Here is a 25,233-nt window from a genome sequence, read left to right as displayed (position 1 = left end):
GACCCACCCCATTGACAAGGGAAATGGTGACACCCAGTTGTCAATTTGTTCACACTTTTCCAACAGAGAAAAGAAAGGAACGACATAATGCAGTTCTACAGTATTCAATAAAAAAAAATGACGTTTAAAAAAAATGACGTAAACAAACAATCGCTTCATATAATGTGTACTTGGTCATATAATGCAGAGATCAGCAACCAATCCACCTGCTGTAAAACTACAACTCTCAGCATGCAAACATGATAATCTGTTCTTCTAACTCCCAGAGAAGTGAATGGAGCATTCTGGGAGCTGTAGTTTCAGAACACCTGGAGTGCTGGAGGTTGCTGATCCTAATATAATGTATACAGTACTCAGTCCAAACTTGAACACACAGGCTGGCTTAAGTCCACAATGCTTGTAATGTTCATCCATTGGCAAAAAGGCAGGTTAAAGGGGTATTCCGGTTGGTACAAGTTATCCCCTAACCACAGGATAGGGGATAACTATCAGATCGGTGGGGGCCCTACCGCTGGGACCCCCACCGATCACGAGAATGGGGCCCCGTACCCTCTGCAGGCCCATTGCTGGTCCCCTAAAATGACCGGAGTGGCCGGCCGCTCCATTTATTTCTAGGGGAGTTCTAGAGATAGTGGAGCGCTATACTAAGCTATCTCCAGAACTCGCATAAAAAAGAATGGAGTCACTGCCCACATGTGCGATTGGCCGCTCCAGTCGTTTTAGGGGAGCAGCAAGGGGCCTATTTTCATGATCAGTGGGGGTCCCAGCGGTAGGACCTCTACCGATCTTGTACCTACCAGGAGTAATGGAGTAATTCCAAGGGAAAAGCTACAAGCATCATGAGTAGCTCTTTAACAAGAGGAAAATTTAGATTTAACCTGCCTTTTTGCTAACATTTGAAATGAGTGCCAAGTGAGCAGGGACTGAAACGCAGTCTGTGCGTGAAATGCGTTGTCTGGGAGCTCTAGAAATTCTCTGCATTTGTTTTGTATTTTTAACTATTTATTCTTGAACTAAATGTACAGGCTCTAAGAACAGCAACAATTTATAGTGAGTGGAGATATCTGCCAAGAAGGGAAGCTTTTTCTTATCGAATATTGTGCATTTGTATAGCGGTGATCAGGCATTACCCGGGGCATTCTACTTTCTGGGCATTACAGGTTGGCACACCCACGATTCACATGTACTCATTATTGCCCTATTCAAAAAGTGCTCTCCTTCGTATAAGCAACTGCCCTCACCATGTACCATATCTCTCCCAGGTACACGAGGGTATGAGGACATTACAATAGAACACAAACTACAGGGTGGGCCATTTATATGGATACACCTTAATAAAATGGGAATGGTTGATGATATTAACTTCCTGTTTGTGGCACATTAGTATATGTGAGGGGGGAAACTTTTCAAGATGGGAGGTGACCATGGCAGCCATTTTGAAGTTGGCCATTTTGAATCCAACTTTTGTTTTTTCAATAGGAAGAGGGTCATGTGACACATCAAACTTATTGGGAATTTCACAAGACAATGGTGTGCTTGGTTTTAACGTAACTTTATTCTTTCATGAGTTATTTACAAGTTTCTGACCACTTATAAAATGTGTTCAATGTGCTGCCCATTGTGTTGGATTGTCAATGCAACCCTCTTCTCCCACTCTTCACACACTGATAGCAACACCGCAGGAGAAATGCTAGCACAGGCTTCCAGTATCCGTAGTTTCAGGTGCTGCACATCTCGTATCTTCACAGCATAGACAATTGCGCCTTTCTTGTGAAATTCCCAATAAGTTTGATGTGTCACATGACCCTCTTCCTATTGAAAAAACAAAAGTTGGATTCAAAATGGCCAACTTCAAAATGGCTGCCATGGTCACCACCCATCTTGAAAAGTTTCCCCCCTCACATATACTAATGTGCCACAAACAGGAAGTTAATATCACCAACCATTCCCATTTTATTAAGGTGTATCCATATAAATGGCCCACCCTGTACAAGCTCAGGTACTCACCTTTTTCATAATAGCATCCCAGCTTTCAGCCACCAGTCCTTTGCCATCATTCTCATAATAGGTCTTCTTGATAGACTGCAGACCTTTGTCTTTTATAATGCTATCAGCCTTACAAGGGGAAAAAAAGGAGATTTTTGTATAACTTACCAGTAAAATCTATTTCTCGCTCTTCATTGGGGGACACAGGAACCGTGGGTCCTATAGGAGGGGTTGACACTAGTAAAAGCTGTTAGCTCTTCCCCTGGCAGCTATACCCCCTCCAGCCTGGAGAGAGAGCTTCAGTTTGTGTACAAGCAGTAGGAGAAGCAAGCCAACTAAAGAAAAAACATGGAACACCAACCATGGCAAAAGGACCCAACGGGGTTCAAACCAGCAACTGCTCAACTGTGGTCGAACAACAATACTGGGTGGGTGCTGTGTCCCCAATGAAGAGCGAGAAACTGAGTTTACTGGTAAGTTATACAAAAATCTCCTTTTCTCGCCCATATTCATTGGGGGACACAGGAACCATGGGACGTCCAAAAGAAGTCCACAGGGAGGGAAAAACCACAGACCCATGGAAGCAATCGTCCCGGCAGGCTTTTTTACGAAACTGCCGCCTACAAGACCATGCGGCCTAAGGCAGCGTCCGCCGATGCATAAGTATGCACCTGGTAAAATTTGTGAATGTGTATAAGGAGGACAAGTAGCCGCCTTACACAGCTAAGCAGCCGAAGCGTGATTCCTCCGAGCCCAAGATGCGCCCACCGCTCTGGTGGAGTAAGTCGTGACAGCTAAGGTCGGAACCCTGCCTCGGGCGCGGTATGCTTCAGCAATTGCAGACCTTGAAAGCCGCCAATCCCCTTTGAGGACCCTCCGGAATGACAAAAAGGGGATCCGTACGGCGGAAGGGACCAGAGGCTGCTAAACAGCTCTTCAGAGCTCTGACAACGTCCAAATCGTGTAACTCCTTTTCCTTAGGGTGTGAAGGTGATGGGCACAGTAAGGGAAGGACAATTTCCTTGTTAATATGGAAGGTGTCGACGCCTTACTCTTCAAGAACTAAAGGCCAGACCAAGGTCCAACCCTGATTGTAGAAAGGAGAGGACCGTGGAGAGAAAAACGAAGTGGCGGAACATTTCGGCTTCCACAGAAACCCAGGAAGGACATCCAGGTCCTGAGTAGATCCTGGACGATGCAGGTTTGCGGATGGCATCCGCCGAAAAAATCTCTTCGCATACAATGGCGGTCTTAATAGCCACGCCGGCAAACAAAGAGACCTTCAATACTAATGGAAGACCGGACTCTGTGAAAGAAGGTCATCTCTGAGTGGCAGTAACCAGGACGTCTCCTAGAAGGAGGAGGTCGGCATACCACGTGCGATAGCCAATCCCCAGGGCGACTAGGATAGTCGGAATACCCTCCATCCTGATCTTCCGTAGAACTCTGGGTAGGAGGGGGAAGGGGGGGAAAACGCAAAGGAGAGAGAACCCTGCCAAGGGGAATCAGGGCGTCAACGCCGCAAGCTTCTGGATCTCTGCTCGGGAGAGAAAGGTGGGGAGCTTCCGAGATCAAGTCCACGTCTGGGCGACTCCAAAGCAGACAGACCGCCTCGAACACCTTCCTCAGTCCAGGAATACAAAAGTGATAGGCCGGCAGCCATTTTTTCGAGGTGGAAGAAGAAATAGAAGGGTGTTCCGTACCAGGAATGGAACGTCTATCATCGCGGCAAGACGTGACAGCAACCCCGCTCCGTCTGGTGTGGGGAGTCTCGTAGTCTACCCCCGGAATGGGCGGTGGGAAGTATGATCACCAGAGGGCTGACGTGACTTAGACATTAGTCATATCTTAATAGAGGTAATATATATACAGGTAGCACACCCAGGACCAATGGGAAGGATTCACCTGCAGAAGGAGAGATGTGGAACGCGCCACATCCCACCAGCCGGGTCCGGAACTCTGGAATAGAAGGCCACTAAAGAATACCCCGTGCAAATGCAGATGTAGCCAGGGATTTAGTGGCTGTGCCAAAACTCCGCCTGAGTAGTAAGCCAAGTAAGGGGAGCCACAACTGTATCGCTAGCCCATACCCCAGTGGAGGAGGGGGCCATACCGCAGAGGCCACAAATTCTGAGCTAGAAGAATCCGCCACCTGACGGAGGAGCTGTGCAGTAAGAACCATAGTATGTAGTGGTAACGCAAATACCACTCTCCCAGAAGTAGCCAGCGCCTGCCCCATTGTTGCAAAATTAAAGGGGAGACGTGAGGCTATCCCGTAGAAGCCATGCTGCCCCATATAAGAAGAGCTAGCTTTAACCTTTACCTGGAAGGGCTCTGAACAGGAGCAACAGAAAGCTAGCGTCAGGGTAGAACCCCCAGCTGAGGGGGGACTACAGAATCAGTGGACACTCGACTCGCTAAAAACGTACTCCCCATAATATGCGCAATGGCATATGCACTACGTATTGATGAGGACAATGTCCTGACCGACTGGAACCGAGGCCCATGGAGAAGGGTGGTCTCCAGGACACAAGTGTTGCAAGGCAACCCCTCTGAGAGACAGAGGATGTCACAACCATGCTCCAAACCAGCATCGAAAGATAAGAAGGATACCAAATGGAAATAGCGACCGTATCCACTGGCAGCACCCATACACCACAGATGCAGAGCACCGGCATCCGCGGGTATCGACTGTTGCCACGCCCCACTGAAGAAGCTAAGGCATCTAGAGCCATGGCATAGTTGAACTGCAGCAATCCAAGATGCTTAGGTATTCCCCTGTAGGCGGATCACTTGTGGAAGGGGAAATGCAACAGGAAGCACGGAGATGGGAGAAAGCTAATGCATACGGCAGGTACAGACCCCAGTGGAGATGCAATGCCGCCACCTACCAAAGCGGGGATGCATACATCCGGCACTAAAACCAGTGTAACTGTACTTAGTCCACCTACCGCAGGGGGCAGAATATAAGGCAAGTACTGTATCCACAGTAGTGCAATTACTCCGCCTATGGAAGGGGTGATGCATACAAGTGCTGCCAACAGAAGTGGTCATGCTTACGGCAGGAACAGAATGCAACGGTAGAGAGATTACGCCGTTTATGGAAGGGCAATGCATATGGCGACTCCAGTACACTGTGAGAGTGCAATTACTCCACCAAGGAAGGGGTAATGCCTACTGTAAACGCTGTAACCGGTGATAATGCCATAACGCCACCTATGGAAGAGGCTAATGCATATGGTACGTACTGTACCCAGTGGAATGCAATTCCGTCCCCTAAGGAAGGGGAAACGCCTACTGGCGTCACTGAAACAGCGCTCTAGCAGCTGGTTCACCTATAATGCCTAAGGTAAGTATTGTATGCAGCAATGGTGCAAATACTCCGCCTGAGGGAGAGGGTAATGCAGACGACAAGGATTGCTGGCTACCGTGGACGCAATCTTAAAGATTGCAACGGGTTCGAGTGAGAGCCCGAATTACTGATCCACCCACCCCTCGGACCGAACCTCTCCAGGGATGGAGAGTGTGTCTGAGCGAGACCCTAGGGAGGAAAGGTGGGGGTGCAAAGGCGGCCGAGGAGAAAATGTTTTGCTCTGGCCCGCTTGCGCGCAGTTCTACCTTTTAGAAGCTTGCCCGTGGCAGTTGTAGGCCACGCCGGTGGGAATACATCAACCAAACTACCCAGAGGGTGGAGTGGGAACTAGAGTTCCGTCCACTGGAGTGTTTAGGCGGAGCTTGATCAACCAAACGACCCCGGAGGATGGATAGGAACTTCCAGAGGTTCTCCACTGGATCGCGCAGGTGGAGAATTATCAACCATACGAAGCCGGAGGATGGATTGGGAACTTCCAGATGTTCTGCACTGGATCACGCAGGTGGAGAATGATCAACCAGACGACCCCGGAGGATGGAATGGGAACTTTCAGAGGTTCTGCACCAGATCGCGCTGGTGGAGAATTATAAACCAAAGGCCCCGGAGGACGGATTGGGAATCCAGAGGTCCTTGTGAAGTGCGCTAGAGAACTATCAACCACACGACTCAGAGGGTGGATTGGAATACTTCAGCTGTCCTCCCTGGATCTGCGCAGCTAGAGGATTATCAACCAACGACCCTGGAGGGCGGATTGGGAACTATGAGAGGTCCTCCTTTGACACGGGACCAGCTTGGTACCACACAGACCGGGGGGTCCTGCGGTGATGAGGCTGAGGGGTGGGGGGGGGGGGCCCTTATGAATGCGCATCTTTCTTGTCTTTTTTTTTTTTTTAAACTAGGATGTCCAACGTGGGCAGAGAGGCAGGAAGGGGTTAACTGTTTCAACTTTCAGGCACCTTGTACTGAAGATAGAATCCTCAGAAATCTGGGGCTGGCTGCAGGAGGTGGCTGGCCAGAAGGGGTTAAAGGGCTTCTGTCACCCCACTAAAGTCATTTATCATTTTTTGGGTGCACTCTGGCGGGGAAGAAATTGCGCCAGAGTGCACCCCCACCCCTGCCAGGGATGTTATTAACCCCCTAGTGCCCTGACACCAGCGATCATATATAGGGGGGAGCCTCCTCCACTCCCTTCCCTGTTTGTCCGCCGCTGCATGCTCCTGGTTCGCAGCGGGGGTGGTCAGGTCCAAGCATGTTGCGCACGGCTGACCAGAGCCGTCGGTTGGCCAGGGCGCAGAGGGACTCCGAGTGAGACCGCATGACGGCGAGCTCTCTTACTGTGCAATACACTCTGTTCCTACTTAGTCCTGTCCGTTTTGCTCCACTGATCCCCATGGAACAGCGTGGGCCTGGAATGCTGCGGCGGCCGGCATCGCTTGGGCGTTAACCCCCTCCGGAGCGGCGCTTCTGGTGCCCGCTCCAGAAAGGGTGGAATCTGGTGGTGGCCGGGGGCCGAGAGGGCAGCGCGCTCACCTGAAATAAGCCCTGTGCATGGCCTCCCACCGTGCGAAGCAGCGCCTGCCCGGATGCCATTAACCCCCTAGTGCCCGCGAGCGGTCGGCCCAGAGGGGAGCGAGAGGGAGTCTGGTGCTACCTAATAAAGGCAGGTGTCTGTTTTCTGGTACCCATTTCCTAAAAACAACTGCCACCAAAGAGGAAGGGAGGGATACTTACCTAATCCTGTGTACTCACCTCATCTTCATCCTCTTCTCTTCACCCTCCCCTAAGTGGACCCGCAAGGTCACCTTTTCCAGCAGGGTCACCTCCTCAGTAGCTGGCACAGGAGTGGCAGGAGTCTGGCGGTGGGAGGGTCTTCTCTTTAGCGGACCTGGGTGACCCTTCTGCTGGCGGAATGCAGGGAGCAAGGCTGCCCTGGTCCACCTTGTCTTCTTGTGGGGGAGGAGGCAGCGTGGCGAACCAACGCTGGCGTGCTCTCCCGGGTGAACAGGGAGGCTAGGCGACCACTGTTTACCACCTGAAAAGAAGGAAAATAAAAAACTAAAATAAAAAATCTTCAGGAGGTCTTGCTTCCTATTGACACTAGAAAAAACTGAAGCTCTCTCTCCAAGCTGGAGGGGGTATAGCTGCCAGGGGAGGAGCTAACAGCTTTTACTAGTGTCAACACCTCCTAGAGGACATAGCTATACCCACGGTTCCTGTGTCACCCAATGAATATGGATGAGAAAGACATGTTTAAAGGGAACCTGTCATGTTGAACATGGTGTCTGAGCTGCAGGCAGCATGTTATAAAGCAGGAGGAGCTGAGCAGATTGATATATAGTTTATGGGAAAAGATTCAGTAGAACTTATCATTTATACATTTATATTCCGGCTCATTCTGATTTTTGAAGTCCAGGAGGCGTTCCTAGCAGTGACAGCCTGCCCTCTATGACTGTGTATACAGACAGCTGTCAGTCACTGATAGGACCGCCTCCTGGACTTCAAAGCCCTGAATGAGCAGGAATTTAAATGTACAAAATACAAGTTATACTGAATCTTTTCCCATAAAACTATACATCAATCTGCTCAGCTCCTCCTGCTCTATAACCTGCTGCCTTAAACCTTGGCATCTATAAGTTGGGCGTATGGGTGCTCCTGCACTCACCAAGCAGGCCCCTAACCTAAATACTTCATTCATAAATATTAATTTACTAGTCCTGTGATGCCTTACGGCCAATTATCCGGAAGGGATATGATGGTGGCATAAAGTGTGCATGTGTTCATTATGTGAAGCTGTGCCATAGGCACCATTAAATGAGGACATCTAACAGACCATGTTTAAAGAAGACAGCCCATATCCCTTGTAATCACTCTTCTAATAAAACCACAAAAATTCCATTGTATGTAAATGCAGAAATTAGACGAATAATTATTATACATCTGCCTGATGTGGTGGCACGCTGCGCTATAGCTCTACAGTGCAGCCTGACACATAAGGCACTGTATGTCCTATAGGGCAGGTAACTGTATCTGTACTACAGTACCATCATCCTCTGTGCAGACAATGAACAATTACTACTACTCACCACATCAGCGAAAGCCAGAACCACAACAGCTGCCACAATCTCACAGATAAACAGAGCCAGCATTATCAGGAAAAACTGCACAGGAACAATGACACTCATTTAGAAAGTGACTCAAAACAGGGGGAAATGAGGATCACAAATATATTGACAAAAAGACAAAACACAATGATAAATATGAATACTTGTATTATGCAGCGAGGGGAATCTGCTGGCTTTCAGCATTGTCGGGATGAATAATGCACTGTTGATGGAGGACAATCTAGCCATTGACTTCATTTCTGGAGGGAGCATTATTATGTTATGTGATTTCCCATCAGTCCAATTACCTTTCCAGGAGCTTTATCCAGTGATCCCTTTTACATGGGACGATGATTGTATCTCGTCTAAACAATTAGCCATCAAGCCTTTGGTCGGCTGATCGTATCTGTAAGGCTTGGTTCACATGACGTTCTTCCCATCCATTTAACGTATACAAAAAACGCATACGTTAAACGGATGTCTCAGACTGATGCAATACAGTGACATCGGTTCACCATAGAGTTCAATTGTAAAAAAAAAAAGAATAAGCTTTTTTTTTTACCAGACTGTGCAGGATACAATAACGTGGTGTGCTGCATTTTTGTATCTTTTTTTCTCTAACATATACATCAAACAGATTTCACATAAAACGTGACGTGAAGCCACCCTTATGCAGACATTAAAATCATGGTTTGTCAGCGGCACATGCCCTCATGTAAGCAATGATAAAACTGTGAACAAACAATCACATTAGTGATCATTTGGTCACATGCGGTGATGATGATTGCTGCATAAGCGCTGATTGATTTACTATATCATTGATCCCCGCTTGTTACTGGCCACAAATTTTTTCTGCTGGATTTGTATGAAAACTGACTGAAAAAACCCACTGTATACTTCTGTATGAAAATGGGAATACACAGAAGTACAGTGAGAACTCATGCATCTCTTTGGAAGCCCCATAAAGGCTCTGTACAAATGGACATAATAAGCTGTGTGCACTGCCTTGGCAGATTTAAATAATTTAAAGGGGTTCTGCCTCTGGATAGATCATCAGCATCTGATCAGCTGAGGTCTGACACCCGGGACCCCCACCGATCAGCTGTTTGAGAATGCAGCGGTGCTGACAGTAGCGCCGCGGCCTTCTCGCTGTTTACCGCAGGCCGAGTGACATCACGACTAGTATCAATGGCCTGGGTGGGGCTAAGCTCCATTCAAGTGCCAGCGCCGCTGCCTTCTCAAACAGCTGATCTACAGGGGTCCCGGGTGTCTGACTCCTGATGATTAGATGCTGATGATCTATCCAGACTATAGATCATCAGTTTAAAAAAACTGCAGAACCCCTTTAATATTATAATGTCACTGCCTCCCCTGTGAGAGATCTGAGAAGATCGGATAGACTTGCAGCACGTGAGTCTATCTGACAGGTCTTTCTCTGTTTCCTTTCTGTTTGTTGTTGCTGGCAGAATCCCACCTCTCCACAGGTTCTGCTCGTTATCTGTGAAGAGGCTCTATTTAAGTCCGCCTCTTACTGCTGACTTTGCGGTTCATATTTTCCTTCTGGAGTTCTATGCTGGTTGTTTGTGGATCATTTGCTTCCCTCTCGTCTCAAGCTAAGTTCTCCTGTTTCTCCTTGGTGTGTGTGTTGTTTCTAGGTCTCAGGGAGACGCTGGTCCCTTCACGGTGGAAGGTACCGGCTGTCTCATTCCCTGCTCCCGAAGTTAGGGTTTGCGACAGTATCAGCAGGGCATAGGTTCCAGCGTATGAGTTTGTTCACCATCAGGACTTGCTCATACTGTCAGCAGTCAGGGAGAGGCTCAGGGATTGTTAGGAGGTTACCATTCCCTCTTCCCTAGCTTTGAGGCCTAGTCTGTTTTCCTGTCGATGTTTGTTAATTTGGTGTTCCTCTTATCCCCACTTACCGTGACATTTATATGATGAAATGTGGCAGCCCCATACATTAGTTGCTCTTTTATGAAGGATATGCCTCTCACATGTTGTTTCGGTATTGGCTTTCTAGGACTATTGTGCAGAAATGAATGATATAATGTGTGGATTACCTGATTTATAGTCAGTGGGGAGGCCTGTGATTTCATAGCAGCTTACATGGCAGAATGTTTTCAGCACCTAGTACCTGTACTATACCCCAAAGGCTTTAAAGGGAACCTGTCATGCTGAACTGAGTCTGAGCAGCAGGCAGCATGTTATAGAGCAGGAGGAGCTGAGCAGATTGATATACAGTTTTTTGGGAGAAGATTCAGTAAAAACGAGATTTTTGTATAACTTACCAGTAAAATCTCTTTCTCGCTCTTTCCTTGGGGGACACAGAAGACCTTGGGTATAGCTCATCTCCATAGGAGGCGTGACACTAAGTGAAAACTGTTAAGCCCCTCCTCCACAGCTATACCCTCAGCCTGGAGAGAGAGACTGCCAGTTGCGTGTCCAAGCAGTGAGAAAAGGCAAAGTCCAACAAGGAACCAACAAGCCAACTACCCAACGGGTAACAAAAACTTGGAAACAGTACAGAGAAAAACAATGAATGGGTGGGTGCTGTGTCCCCCAAGGAAAGAGCGAGAAAGAGATTTTACTGGTAAGTTATACAAAAATCTCGTTTTCTCGCCCAGTTTCCTTGGGGGACACAGAAGACCTTGGGACGTTCAAAAGCAGTCCAAAAGGGGGAGGGACCACAGCACCAAGGTGAAGCACCCGAAAGGCATCAATGAACCGCCGCCCGCAAACCCAGGCGGGGCAGGCAGCATCTGCCAAAGTCAGAGTATGCACCCTGTAGAACTTGTCAAGGCGTGCAAGGTAGACCTGTGGCCGCCTTGCCCAAATGCATGGCCGAAGCCCAATGCCTCCGGCCCAGGAGGCACCGACCGCTCTGGTGAAATGAACGGTGACACCAAGACAGAACCCTGCCCTAGGTGCGGGAACCTCAGCAATAGCCAATCTGAGCAAGCGGAGGACAACCACCCTGGAGTCCGTCAACCCTATGCACAGACCTCCTGGAAACCCAAGAGGCCGAACATCTACAAGAGTCGGAGATCTCCAAGGAAAAAAACGGCAAGGCCCAAACAACGTCCAAATAGGTGAGGTGCTGAAGCGAAAGGCAAACACCACCTTCAGAAGGAAGGAAGGAAGGAACGAACGAAGAAAAACGGGATGTAGAACAGCCCTGTCCTGGAAAAGACAGAAGGCTCGTAACAAAAGAAGGGCCATTCCGGCACCCGTCAGAGAAACGACTGATACAGAACACAACCGTACCGGACAGAGGGGTTAGAGAGAACCTCTGTAACGGCCCCAAGGACAAGATTGGAGCGCCGAGAGCTCAGTATATAGTCCCAGGGCGGTACCGAAGGACAGTACAGAGGAACCAAAGAGCCACTCCGAGGAAGGAGGTCTTGGCAGGCCCAGAGGGCCGGGAACGCTGGAAGAGGAAGAACAGCGCCGACACTAGACACCCCAAGTAAACGACAGAACCATGGGGAGAGAAATTCAGAGTGGGGAATGCACAGCTCCCCACAGAACCCCATACAAAAAAACCCCAAGCCTTACGACAGATCCTGGACGAAACACAGCCAGGAGTGGACAGTAGCGAACCCGCTGGAGTCGCCTGGCAAGCGGGCGAAAACCCAATGTGATCAGGCGCAGACCAGTAACACGGGCAGAAGGGTCGACAAAACTAGCCCCGTCGGCCCTCGAACAACGTTGTCCCGTATCCACCCGAGTGGGGGAGCAGAGGACAGATGGAAAAAACCCAAAGGATCCGCCAGATACCAGGAGAAGACAGGCAAAAATCCATGCTGATGTAACCACGTTGTACAGCCCCGGTGTGGGAGATCAAAGGACAATCCGGATCGAAAAAGGTAGTCCCCCCAAGTTATCAAGAAGGCAAGTCTACAGCAGGACCATGCAATCTGCACTCAGCGGGAGGACAGCACGCGGTAGACTCAGTAAATAGGCACACAGCTAATACAGCCAGTGTGAACCAGGGAGACAGCACGAGGCCAAAAGGAACACCGGAACCATCCACATGAACAACCATGCTCTCCCCAGAGGGGAGGACAGTGAAAGAACAGCCTCTGAAGTCCGGCGGGAAGCCACATCGGAGTGATCCGTACCGAGCGGGAGCCAAACAAAGCCGGCGAGATAAGGCAGCGGAGACAGAGGCCGGCATAACACCCTCCAACCGAAAGGAGGAGGGGAGGGCAACAGGGAAGCCATAGGCCAGCTGAAAAGCAGAACCCGCTACACTGAGAGACGCCCAGTCCACCGCCTCGCAGAAGGCGAATACCTTGGCGAACCCAAGGCGGAGGTCCTCCGGACCTGGGTAATCGAGCACCCAAGAGAAGTTGGGTGACCTTCCAGAGAATAGCAGCCCGAACCTGGCAGCAGATCAGACAGAAGCGCAGAGGCGCCAAGACGAAGGACTCATACCACACTGCATCCGAAGAGGAGGAAATTGCAGCAGGCAAGGGAATCGCAGTCCTGTACGAGCCAACGAAGCATTCGAGAGGCGCTGCAGACAACAGCACTCTCGAGCATGTGACCACTAGCGCAGGGGAACAATGCCGCGGGAGAACGAATGGGTACGCATCTAGGGACCACGAACACACCCCGGGCGGAAGGGCCACGAAAGGAATGAGTACCACCCAGCCAGGTGCAGTAGCGAACAAGTAGAGCCCGTCTACTGATAAAAAAGGTAGGTACCTTGAATACATTGGGCATTCATCTGCTGTTTGTTGGACACCACCTCAGGCCCACACAGTTGGACCGAATGAGCTCCTTAGAGAATAGTGCAAGGCTTGCTGGAAGCACCATATCCCAAGAGAAAAAAGTACATCTCAGGATAAAGGGGGGCATACGGACGAGCAGCCCCGTAAGCAGTGAGAAGGCCAACCCACCAATGGGAGAAGGCATACACGGCCCAAACAACGGATAGAGCGCACAAGAAAGTCCGCCCACTGCAAAAATAGTCACTCAGCGAAGAATCAGCCAGAGTCCAACCGTAGCAATGGAAGTGCAAAGTGCAACCCGAAAGGTAGTCATGCACAAGACTAGCACGGCATGCGATGGAACGCAAACAGTCCGCCCAGAAAAGGGGGAAAATGTACCTGGCAACCACTGCAGAGGCCTGCCCAAAAAAAGGGGGGGATGCCAAGGCCAGAACCTACTCCGGAAAGGTAGGACATACCATACTCCGCCCAGAAGGGGGCCATGCCCATGGCCGCACATATCCAGCAGAACGCAGGAAGGTCCACTTTAGTGAAAGGGGGCATGCACAGGTTATTCTATCATTAAGTGATTGTGCAAAAAAATCCACCCAACACCGAATGTCGTGAGAGTGCACCACTCCTCCAATGACGGGGGACGTGTACCAGTCCAGCACAGCATAAACAAGGACAGCCGTGGATCGTGTGAGCGTGCAAAATGCCGCCCATGGAATAATGGGGGGTTAAGCACAAGACCAGCACCGTATCCAATGGAAGTGCCAGCATTCCACCCAAGCTAGAGGGCAGGCTCCTGACCGGCAACGCATCCAGTGAGTGCAGTATTCCGCCCAGAAAAGGGGGTCATGCATATGGCCAGCCACGCATCCAGTGAGAGCGCCGCCATGGATGAGAGTGCACGTATGTCGCCTGAGGAAAGGAGACATGTCCATGGCCGGCAGCGAATCCAGTGAGAGTGCGGCACACCACCTACGGAAGGGGGGGTGGTCATGCAGATGGCCTGCAACGGATCCAGTGAGAGTGCAGTGTACCTATGAAAGGGGTTCACGCACACGGCCGGCACCGTATCCGGTGAAAGTGCAGTATTCCGCCTATGGAAGGTTTCATGCACATGGCCGGCAGCGAATCCAGTGTTCCGCCCATGGAAGGGGAACGTGCACAAGGCCGGCACCGTAACCGGGGAAAGTGCAGTACACCTCCTTATCCGGGGAGAGTGCAGTAGACCTCTCATGGAAGGGGTTCATGCACATGGCCAGCACCGTATCCGGTAAGAGTGCAATATTCCACTTATGGAAGGGTTCATGCACAAAGCCGGCAGCGAATCCAGTGAGTGCAGCGTCCCGCCTGTGGAAGGGGGTCGTGCATATGGCCAACACAGCATCCGGCGAGAGTGCAGCAGTCCGCCTAGAAAAAGGGGGATCATGCATGAGGCCAGGCCGCAGCCAGGGAGAGTGCAGTATTCCGCCTAGGAAGGAGGGTCATGCACCTGCAGCCACCAGAACTGGAGTGGGTGACGAAGTCTGGTCAGAAAAAAATCTGCATGCACTTGGCCAGCGCCGAATCCCGGGCGAGGGCAAGAAAAAAACCGCCTGGGAGGCGCCGCGGCCGGGGAACACGACACACCGCCTAAGAGAGGGGGGCATGCATACAGACAGCAGTACTGAATGATGAGGCTCCCGCATCCTGCGCAGCCCACAAGTCCAGTTATTTAAAACAAAATAATAGTATTTTTTTTTTTTTTTTTTTTTATTATTATTATTATTTCTATTATCATTATTATTTATTTATTAATATTACAGCCTCCCTGAGGCAGAAAGGGGGCCACCATACAGGGGCACAGGTCGTACAGGCCCTCAGGAGCCGGCCAGTACCCCAAGGGTTAACCGGCATCTGGCCTGGGGGCGGCGCAGCGAACCCCTGGGGGTGGGGGAACCTCCAGGCGGGAAATCAGCGCCTGGAGAGTTCCCGCCCCCCCCCCCCAGAGGCCAGAATGTTGCGGCCTAGCAGGCCGTGAAGCCGGGGCCTAAATTTTTGCGTCGCCCGGCTGACCGGGGCCGCAAGTATTTAAAGTATCGGCCGGGCCTAAGCCGGCCGCGGGAGCACCCGTACCGGTCGCGGGTGCCCAACCCGAGCGCCGGAAGTGCGCAGCAGGCCGCTAAACAAACTATGCAGCGCCCCGGCCGGCCGCGCCGCCATGGATGAGAGAATGCACCGACGGCCGGCCGGGACCCGTTGGAACACAGCGCTATCCAATGCCGGCTGCGGGAGCCCACCCGGCAGCCGGGAGAATCAGGGACCCGAGAGGAGCGTGAGGTGCGGCCCAGTAGGCCGCGATGTCTGGGCCCAAAGTTGTGGCGTCCGGCCAACCGGACGGATGGTCGGCCGGCCCAGTTATAGCATAGTGCGCACATGCAATGCAGACCGCGGGTGCTCACCCCGCGGCCCGGAAAAGTCAGGGGCCCGAGGAAAGAGCACCGGATGGTGCGGGCCAGCAGGCCGCGAAGCCTGGACTAAATTGTGGCTGCGCCCAGGATTACCCATGCCGTCAGGAGCGGCAGCAGGTCCTGAGCAGCGCACCGGTAAGCGCCCCCTCTTCGGTATGATCTATGGCGGGAGAGAGAGGGAGCAGATTGCCGCCTTGCGGCACCCCAGGGACCACCCTAGGTCCAGCAGGGCCACCCTATAGCCACTCTGCTATAAGAGACAAACATATTAAAACTGTCTTAGGTAAAGCAATGTCAGCCAGAGTCCTATGGGGGGTCAGTCACGCAGGAGACCGGGGAGGGAGGGGACGTAGGGCTGGAGAAGCCACTCTCTCACCACAGATGTCTTCGCCCTCGGTCCGTTCCAGCAGGGTCGCCCCTTCAGCTACTGGCACCGTAGTGGCAGGACGCTGGAAGAGGGGCTTGGCGTGCGGGCGACCCTTCCGCTGGCGGGATGCAGGGGAGCTGGGCTGCCCTGGTCCACCTTGCCTTCTGTGGGGGAGGCAGCAGTGCGGATGACCGGCACTGGCGCAGCTCAACCCCGGGAGAAACAGAGAGGTCTAGTGCGTCTCTGTTGTCCCGTATTCTGGAACAAAAAGAAAAGAAAAAGTAAAAATCAAAAATTTTAAAAACAACAAAGGAGAAAAGAGCCCTGCAGAGCAGGGAGTGTCTTGCCTCCTTGGACACTAAGCAAAAACTGGCAGTCTCTCTCTCCAGGCTGAGGGTATAGCTGTGGAGGAGGGGCTTAACAGTTTTCACTTAGTGTCACGCCTCCTATGGAGATGAGCTATACCCAAGGTCTTCTGTGTCCCCCAAGGAAACTGGGCGAGAAATTTGTATTACATTCATTTAAATTCCTGCTCATTATGGACCTATCAGTGATTTACAGCCTGCCCTCTATGACTGTGCATACAGAGAGCTGTCAATCACTTCACAGCCCAGAATGAGCAGGGATATACGGTAAATATATATAATACAAGTTATGCTGAATAGTTTCCCATAAAACTATATATCAATCTGCTCAGCTCCTCCTGCTCTATAACCTGCTGCATGCAGATTACATTGCATTTTCATGGTGAAAAGTTACCTTTAAGCGCATGTTCACCTTTGATTGCTTATTTTATGGCTCATGAACACGACTGTATGCATTTTGCGGTCCACAAAACACGGATCTGCAAAAAATACGTATGACGTCCGTGTGCATTTTGTATTTTGCGGAACGGAACAGCCGGCCCCTAATAGAGAAGTCCTATACTTGTCCGCAATGTGGACAATAATAGGACATGTTCTATTTTTTTCTGGAACGGAAATACGGACATAAGAAAAAGGAATCACACGGAGTAACTTTTTTTGCAGACCCATTGAAATGAATGGTTCCGCATACGGTCTGCAAAAAAAAAAACGGAACAAACACGGAAAGAAAATACATTTGTGTGCATGAGCCCTAAACTGGGTAAGGCTACATTCACATCTGCATTGTGAAACCAGCCTGCCAGATTTCACTGTATGCTAGATAATGCCACAAACCGCTGGATCCCCTCTGACTACAATAAGATCTGACTGGGATACGGCCGCTGTCCTGCACAATGCCAGCTTTTGGATAGACAAAGAGTTGTACATGCAGGATTTATTGTCCAGACAAAAGCCGGTATTTATGTTGGATTTCACAACAAAGATAGGAATGTAGGGTAAAGGCTCATTCAGACAAACGTAAGGGCTCCGTGCCTGTACTGCGGACAGCAAATGGACCTATTGACTTTAATTGCAATCCGCAAGACACGGTGCTTCTGTCCTCTTTCAGATTTGTGCTGCTGCACCGCATGTCCTATTTTTTCCCGTATCTTGTGGATCGCGCACTCATTCAAGTCAACGGGTCCGCACAGCAAAACGGGATTCACACAGGCATTTCGGACCGCTATTTGTGGACCATACCGTTGTGTGTGAATGAGCCCTAACTTTGTGACTACATCCCTTTACCTGTCTTGTACCTATCCTGAGTTACAGCTTGTGAGGGAATAACTGTGTCATATAAATATCAGGCACTGGCTGCTGAAACCTTACTGGGACAGTAAATACAGGGAGCTGTGCAGCATCCAAAGAGCTTTTAAATTGTTGACTGTAGTTTTCCTTTCTGATTATTAAACTGACCTCTGTATCATATCTGCTATGAGTAAGATGAATCACTCAAAGTAAGGAATACAATTAGAGAGGTTTTCCTTACAGGGTAAGTATGTGCTATAACTGGTGGGAGTCTGACCTGTGAGACCCAAAGCTATTCCTGCACAGAAAATGCCATAAATGTCTGATAGCCGGGACTCCACATTATCAGGAGAATGCCAAGTTGGACAGCGGCAGTGGTATGTAGGGGAATACAGAACATAGAGGAGGCGGTATATGTGCACGGTTCTTTCCATTAGGCCTCCTGCACACGACAGTATTTTTTAACGTCCCGCAAAACGTGGTTCCGTTGTACCGTGATCCGTGTCCATTTTTTCTTCCGTGGGTCTTCTGTGATTTTTAGAGGATCCACGGACATGAAAAATGAAAAAAAAATCTAAGTTAAGTTTGCCATTGAAAAGATAGGAAAAAACGGACACGGATCACGGACGCGGATGACAATCTTGTGTGCATCCGTGATTTTTCACGGACCCATTGACTTGAATGGGTCCGTGAACCGTTGGCCGTGGAAAAAATAGGACAGGTCATATTTTTTTCATGGCCAGGAAACACGGATCACGGATGCGGCTGCCAAACGGTGCAGTTTCCGATTTTTCCACGGACCCATTGAAAGTCAATGGGACTGCAGAAAAACATGTTAAACGGGACAACGGCCACGGGTGCACACAACGGTCGTGTGCAGGAGGCCTCATGCACACGACCGTTGTGTGCATCCGTGGCCGTTGTGCCGTTTTCCGTTTTTTTCCGCGGACCCATTGACTTTCAATGGGTCCGTGGAAAAATCGGAAAATGCACCGTTTTGCAGCCGAGGCCGTGATCCGTGTATCCTGTCCGTCAAAAAAATATGACCTGTCCTATTTTTTTGACGGACAACGGTTCACGGACCCATTCAAGTCAATGGGTCCGTGAAAGAACACGGATGCACACAAGATTGGCATCCGTGTCCGTGATCCGTGGCCGTAGGTTGCTTTCATACAGACGGATCCGAAGATCCGTCTGCATAAAAGCTTTTTCTGATCTAAGTTTTCACTTCGTGAAAACTCATTTCCGACAGTATATTCTAACACAGAAGCGTTCCCATGGTGATGGGGACGCTTCTAGTTAGAATACACTGCAAACTTTGTACAAGACTGCCCCCTGCTGCCTGGCAGCACCCGATCTCTTACAGGGGGATATGATAGCACAATTAACCCCTTCAGGTGTGGCACCTAAAGGGGTTAATTGTACTATCATATTCCCCTGTAAGAGATCAGGGCTGCCAGGCAGCAGGGGGCAGACCCCCCCCCCCCTCCCCAGTTTGAATATCGTTGGTGGCACAGTGTGCCAACCACCATCGCCCCCCCCCTCCCTCCCTCTATTGTATTAAATCGTTGGTGGCACAGTGTGCCAACCACCATCGGCCCCCCTCCCTCCCTCTATTGTATTAAATCGTTGGTGGCACAGTGTGCCAACCACCATCGCCCCCCCCCCCCCCCCCCCCCCCCTTTAGCAGTAACATTGGTGGCAGTGTGCGGTCTCAACAGTAGAAGATTCATACTTACCTGCTTGCTGCTGCGATGTCTGTGAACGGCCGGGAGCTCCTCCTACTGGTAAGTGACAGTTCTTTAGCAATGCGCCGCACAGACCTTTCACTTACCAGTAGGAGGAGCTCCCGGCCGGACACAGACATCGCAGCAGCAAGCCGGTAAGTATGAATCTTCTACTGTTGAGACCGCACACTGCCACCAATGTTACTGCTATAGAGGGAGGGGGGGGGGGGGGGCGATGGTGGTTGGCACACTGTGCCACCAACGATTTAATACAATAGAGGGAGGGAGGGGGGCCGATGGTGGTTGGCACACTGTGCCACCAACGATTTAATACAATAGAGGGAGGGAGGGGGGGGGCGATGGTGGGGGCACACTGTGCCACCAACGATATTCAAACTGGGGAGGGGGGGGGGCTGCCCCCTGCTGCCTGGCAGCCCTGATCTCCTACAGGGGAATATGATAGTACAATTAACCCCTTTAGGTGCCGCACCTAAAGGGGTTAATTGTGCTATCATATCCCCCAGTAAGAGATCGGGTGCTGCCAGGCAGCAGGGGGCAGTCTTGTACAAAGTTTGTAGTGTATTCTAACCTGAAGCGTCCCCATCACCATGGGAACGCCTCTGTGTTAGAATATACTGTCGGATCTGAGGTTCACGAAGTAGCTCATATCCGACAGTATATTCTAACATAGAGGCGTTCCCATGGTGATGGGGACGCTTCAAGTTAAAATATACCATCGGATTGGAGAAAACTCCAATCCGATGGTATAAAAGAACTCCAGACTTTACATTGAAAGTCAATGGGGACGGATCCGTTTGAAATGGCACCATATTGTGTCAACATCAAACGGATCCGTCCCCATTGACTTGCATTGTAATTCAGGACGGATCCGTTTGGCTCCGCACGGCCAGGCGGACACCAAAACGACTTTTTTTTCATGTCCGTGGATCCTCCAAAAATCAAGGAAGACCCACGGACGAAAAAACGGTCACGGATCACGGACCCCGTTTTTGCGGACCGTGAAAAAAAACTGTCGTGTGCATGAGGCCTTAGAGTGTATGGTAGCTGCTGAAGCTAGTTTGCAGGCTCACCATTAGGCCTCTTGCACATGAATGTTGTTCATACGTTCCGTGCATTGGGACCGAAAATGCACAGGCAACGTCAGTGCGGCGGCTGGGACGGATCGAGACCCTTTCAACTTGAATGGGTCCGTGATCCGTCCGCACTGCAAAAAAATAGAACAAGTTCTATTTTTTTTGTGGTGCGGAGGCACAGATAGAAACACCACGGAAGCACTCCGTAGTGCCTCCGTGGGGTTCCGATCCGTGCTTCCGTTCCGCATCTCCGTGATTGCGGAACCATTCAAGTGTGCCCGCAATATGGACACGGGCAGGAGGCCTAAGAGTTAGTCTCCTGTGTGCAGTCCCCGCCGGCCTCTTCAGCTAGCAGAATGAGTGTTTTATGAAAGCAGGGTGTACTAAAGGCAGGTTCCTTCCTAATGGGATTGTCTTATGTTAGAAAAAAGTGGGGCACAGGGGAGAAGAGGATGGTGTAAAATATTGAGATAAGCAATACTAGTGCTGCCATTCCAGTCCTACCCGCTGCTCTTTGATTACAGGGCTGCAGTGGTGACATCATGTGACCGCTGCAGCCAGTCATTAGGGTCCATTCACACGTCCGTAATTTGGGTCCGCATTCGTTCCGCAATTTGCGGACCCATTCATTTTCAATGGGGCTGGAACGGATGCAAATCCACATTTTCGGGATCTGCATCCCTTTTTTCGAGATCTGCAATTCTGTTCCTGAAAAAAATAGAACATGTCCTATTCTTGTCTGCAATTGCAGACCAGAAAAGGCATTTTCTATTATAGTGTATGTGATGTGCGGTCCGCAAATTGCGGATCACACATTGCAGGTGTCCGTGTTTTGCGGATCCGCAAAACACTTACGGACGTGTGAATGGACCCTTAGTCTTATAGGTATACTGCTGATGCCACTGACTGGATTTAGGTGACATCTTGTCAATATGATGTCAGAGCTGCAGCCCTATAAACCAGGAGTAGTTGAGGGGACCAGAACTGTGGTGCAGAAATAGCAGGCGATTCGCTAGGTAGGTATGCTTATTTCACCATCCCTTGTCTATGCCCCACTTATTGCTATTCCTTTTAGGACTCATGCAAACAAACGTTGCTTGAGACCGCATCCAAGCTGCATTTTTTGCGGCTCGGGTGAGGACCCATTCACTTCAATGGGGCCCCAAAAGATGTGGACAGCACTATGTGTGCTGTCCACATCTGTACCTCCATTCCTTGGCCACGTATCACTGTCAAGGATAAGACTGGTCTATTGAGGACCAGGCCTTCTGTTCTGCATTTTCAGGCTGATATCCATGTTTTGCAGATCCACGATTTGCGGACGATGTGCATGAGGCCTTACACTGTGATTAGGCGATAAATGTCTAAAGTGCGCAAAAACCCTTAAATAATAACTTGCTTGGAACAAGTTTCAGTGGCAACTCACAATTAATAGTAGGTAGCGCTTCTCCTTGAGGGCCCCGTAGCAGCCTAAAAATCCCAAAATGACCATAATAATTCCTGCAACGATGCAGAACAGGCTCACGTGCATGAAGTATGCGGAATGGCTTCCTAGAGCCTTCACAAAGGAGTCACTCCCGTACTTAATCCACAGTCCCAGTCCTATCAGTATAGCGCCGCAAATCTAGAGAGGGAGGAAAAGTAATAAAAATGAATAAACAGAAGAAATAGCGCAGGTCTCATGACAAAAAAATTTCAAAAGTTTTTGTTCTACAGCCTTCACTTTCCTTGTATTTGCGGACTATCTTGCGTTCTGTTTTACAGTGAATCCGTTTGGCAGTGCTTGATAGGAGCATAGTGACTCTCCCATGGACTGCAATGGTAAATCATAGCAGTCTATGGGAGAAGCCAGATGATAGCATGTTCAGGTCATCTAAGTGGGCTGAAAATAAATGTAAAAAAAAAGTTAAGAAAGTTTTTAAAATATAGAAAAAAGATATAAAAATACAAATCACCCACTTTTCTGGTAATAAAAATGAATAAACAAAAGATATCACCGCTTCCCAAAATGCCCAAACTATTAAAATATAAGCATGTTTATTCCGTCAGGAGATTGGTGTAATGAGAAAAAAAATCTAAATGGCTGATTTAACATTTTTTGGGTTGCTTCACCTCCCAAAAATTGAATAAAAAGTCATACACCCCCAAAATGGTATCGATAAAAAATACACCCACAAAAAAATGACCCCTCACACAGCTCCCTAAATATAAGAAAGTTATGGGGGTCAGAATATGGTGATGCAAGAATTTTTTAAAATATTTTTTCATGTTTTTTTTTTTTTTTTTTTAAACCCCGTTCTGACCAGATGACTTTCCATTTTTGCATATTTGTTTTTTACTCCCTGCCTATCTGTAGATCTAACTTTTTTATTTTTCAGCCATATAAAGGCTTGGTTTTTTTACAGGGCACCGTTTAGAATTAAAAATGTTAAAATTCCAAATGACGTAGAATTGGGAAAAAAACTCAATTCTGACATAGTTCTATATTCTAACCCCCTATAACATTTTATAGTTAGGTCTATGGAGCTGTGTGAGAGCACATTTTTTCCGGGGCAATCTATAGTTTTTATTGATACTATTTTGGGGAGTGTATGACTTTTGCATCACTTTTTATAAAATATTTTTTTTTTAGGTAAATCAACAAACGGCAAATTAGCCATTTTTATTTAATTTACGGCGTTCACTATTCAAGATAAATACGTTTATATTTTAATGGTTTGGGCGTTTAGGGATAGGAGTTCAAATTATCTCTATTTTTTTATTGTTTATTTTTAATATAGAGAAATGGGGTGATTTCTTGAATTTTTATATTTTTTAAACTTTTTTTTTAATATTTTTTTTAAATCTTCCCCCTCCAGGGGACTGGAACATGTAATTGTCAAAGAGCTTCTCCAGTAGTCTGCAGTGAATTACCATTGCGGTCTATGAGAGATTTTCTATGTCCTATGGAGCCCTGCAACAGGCACGGCTCCATAGGAACATCTCTGTGCCAAGCCTTGGAGCCTAAAGAAGGCCCGAGGCTGCCAGAGCAAAGGAATGGCTACCCTGATCTCAGCACAGGGAAGCAGTTCAGGCCCTGAGAGCACAGATCTTCTGGAGAAGGATCACTCAAATGCCAAGGTCACAATTGACCACGGCATCTTGAGGGTTCAAAGAACGTGATTGGAGTTATTTCCAATTACAGACTTTACCTTTGGGTGTCTGCTGTGTAAAACATGTCTATGGAGCCCACTCAGCTTCTTAGCGGGCGCCACCTTTAAAGAATTGACATACGTCATACATGTACGGCACATGTCAGGAAGGGGTTGAATATTAAAACACAAGAAAATCTAGAAAAAAATTGGCATTTCTGTTATCATATTGATGGATGCCGTAAAAAACGGCATTTCACCCCAATTTCCAATTTCACCCCATTTAGGATTTTTTTTCCAGCTTCCTGCTACATCGTATGCAATATTAAATGGTGTCATTAGAAAGCACATCTTGTCCCACATATACAGTGCTGCCTAATTATTTATTCATACCCCTGGCAAATTTTGAATTAAAGTTACTTTTATTCAACCAGCAAGTAATTTTTTGACGAGAAATGACATAGGCGTCTCCCAAAAGATTATAAGACGATGTACAAGAGGCATTATTGTGGAAAAAAACATTTCTCAGCTTTTATTTACATTTGAGCAAAAAGTGTCCAGTCCAAAATTATTCATACCCTTCTCAATAATCAATAGAAAAGCCTTTATTGGCTATTACAGCAATCAAAAGCTTCCTATAATTGCAGACCAGCTTTTTGCAGGTCTCCACAGGTATTTTTGCCCATTCATCTTTAACAATGAGCTCCAAATCTTTCAGGTTGGAGGGTCTTCTTGCCATCACCCTGATCTTTAGCTCCTTCCACAGATTCTCAATTGGACTCTGGCTGGGCCACTCCAAAACGTTAATGTTGTTGTCTGCTAACCATTTCTTCACCACTTTTGCTGTGTGTTTTGGGTCATTGTCATGCTGAAATGTCCACTGGTGCCCAAGGCCAAGTTTCTCTGCAGACTGCCTGATGTTGTCGTTGAGAATCCTCATGTATTGCTCTTTTTTCATGGTGCCGTTTACTGTGATTAGGTTCCCTGGTCCATTGGCTGAAAAACACCCCCAAGGCATTAGTTTCCCACCACCATGTTTGACAGTGGGGATGGTGTTCTTTGGGTTGAAGGGTTCTCCTTTTTTACGCCAAATGATGGAAACATCATTGTGACCAAACAATTCAATTTTTGTTTCATCTGACCATAACACAGAAGACCAGAAGTCTTCTTCTTTGTCCAGATGAGCTTTTGCAAAGGCCAAGCGAGCTTTTGTGTGCCTTATCTGGAGAAGTGGCGTCCTCCTTGGTCTGCATTGTGCAGTGTCCGTTGGATTGTCTGCCGTGAGACATTGCCACCAGCAGAGCCCAGATTCACCAGGATGGCCTTGGTGGTGATTCTTGGATTCTTTTTCACCTCTCTGAGGCTGGGTTCACACTTGAGCGTTGCGCAAACGCGCGTTTTACGCGCGTTTTTGACGCACATTTTTATGCGCGTTTTTGTGATTCACTACAGTGTCCTATGGCCACAAACGCCCCAAAAGTCGCTCATGTACTTTTTGGAGCGTCGGGCGTTTTACAGCGCGATCGTACGCGCTGTAAAACGCCCAAGTGTGAACCATTCCCATAGGGAATCATTGGTTTCTCCTTGTTGAGCGTTTTACAGCGCGTAGGAACGCGCTGTAAAACGCT

The 25,233-nt window shown here is 48.9% G+C and overlaps 2 protein-coding genes across 2 annotated transcripts in view; one reads left to right on the top strand and one right to left on the bottom strand.

Annotated features, from left to right (window-relative positions):
* The window catches only part of DNASE2 (deoxyribonuclease 2, lysosomal), a 69,530-nt gene that overhangs the window by 27,685 nt on the left and 16,612 nt on the right, over positions 1-25,233 (top strand). The gene's annotated exons all lie outside the window — the stretch shown is intronic.
* LOC122925610 (tetraspanin-1-like) lies at positions 1,996-22,085 on the bottom strand. The gene is made up of 3 exons (XM_044276967.1): positions 21,901-22,085; positions 8,443-8,517; positions 1,996-2,115 (listed from the first exon to the last, which is right to left on the bottom strand). The coding sequence occupies exons 1-3, from the start codon at positions 22,003-22,005 to the stop codon at positions 1,996-1,998; spliced, it is 300 nt and encodes a 99-aa protein (XP_044132902.1). The 5' UTR covers positions 22,006-22,085.

The sequence above is a fragment of the Bufo gargarizans genome, chromosome 2, assembly GCF_014858855.1.
Source record: "Bufo gargarizans isolate SCDJY-AF-19 chromosome 2, ASM1485885v1, whole genome shotgun sequence".
NCBI classification, from domain to species: Eukaryota; Metazoa; Chordata; class Amphibia; order Anura; family Bufonidae; genus Bufo; species Bufo gargarizans.
This window is presented reverse-complemented; position numbering and strand designations above follow the sequence as displayed.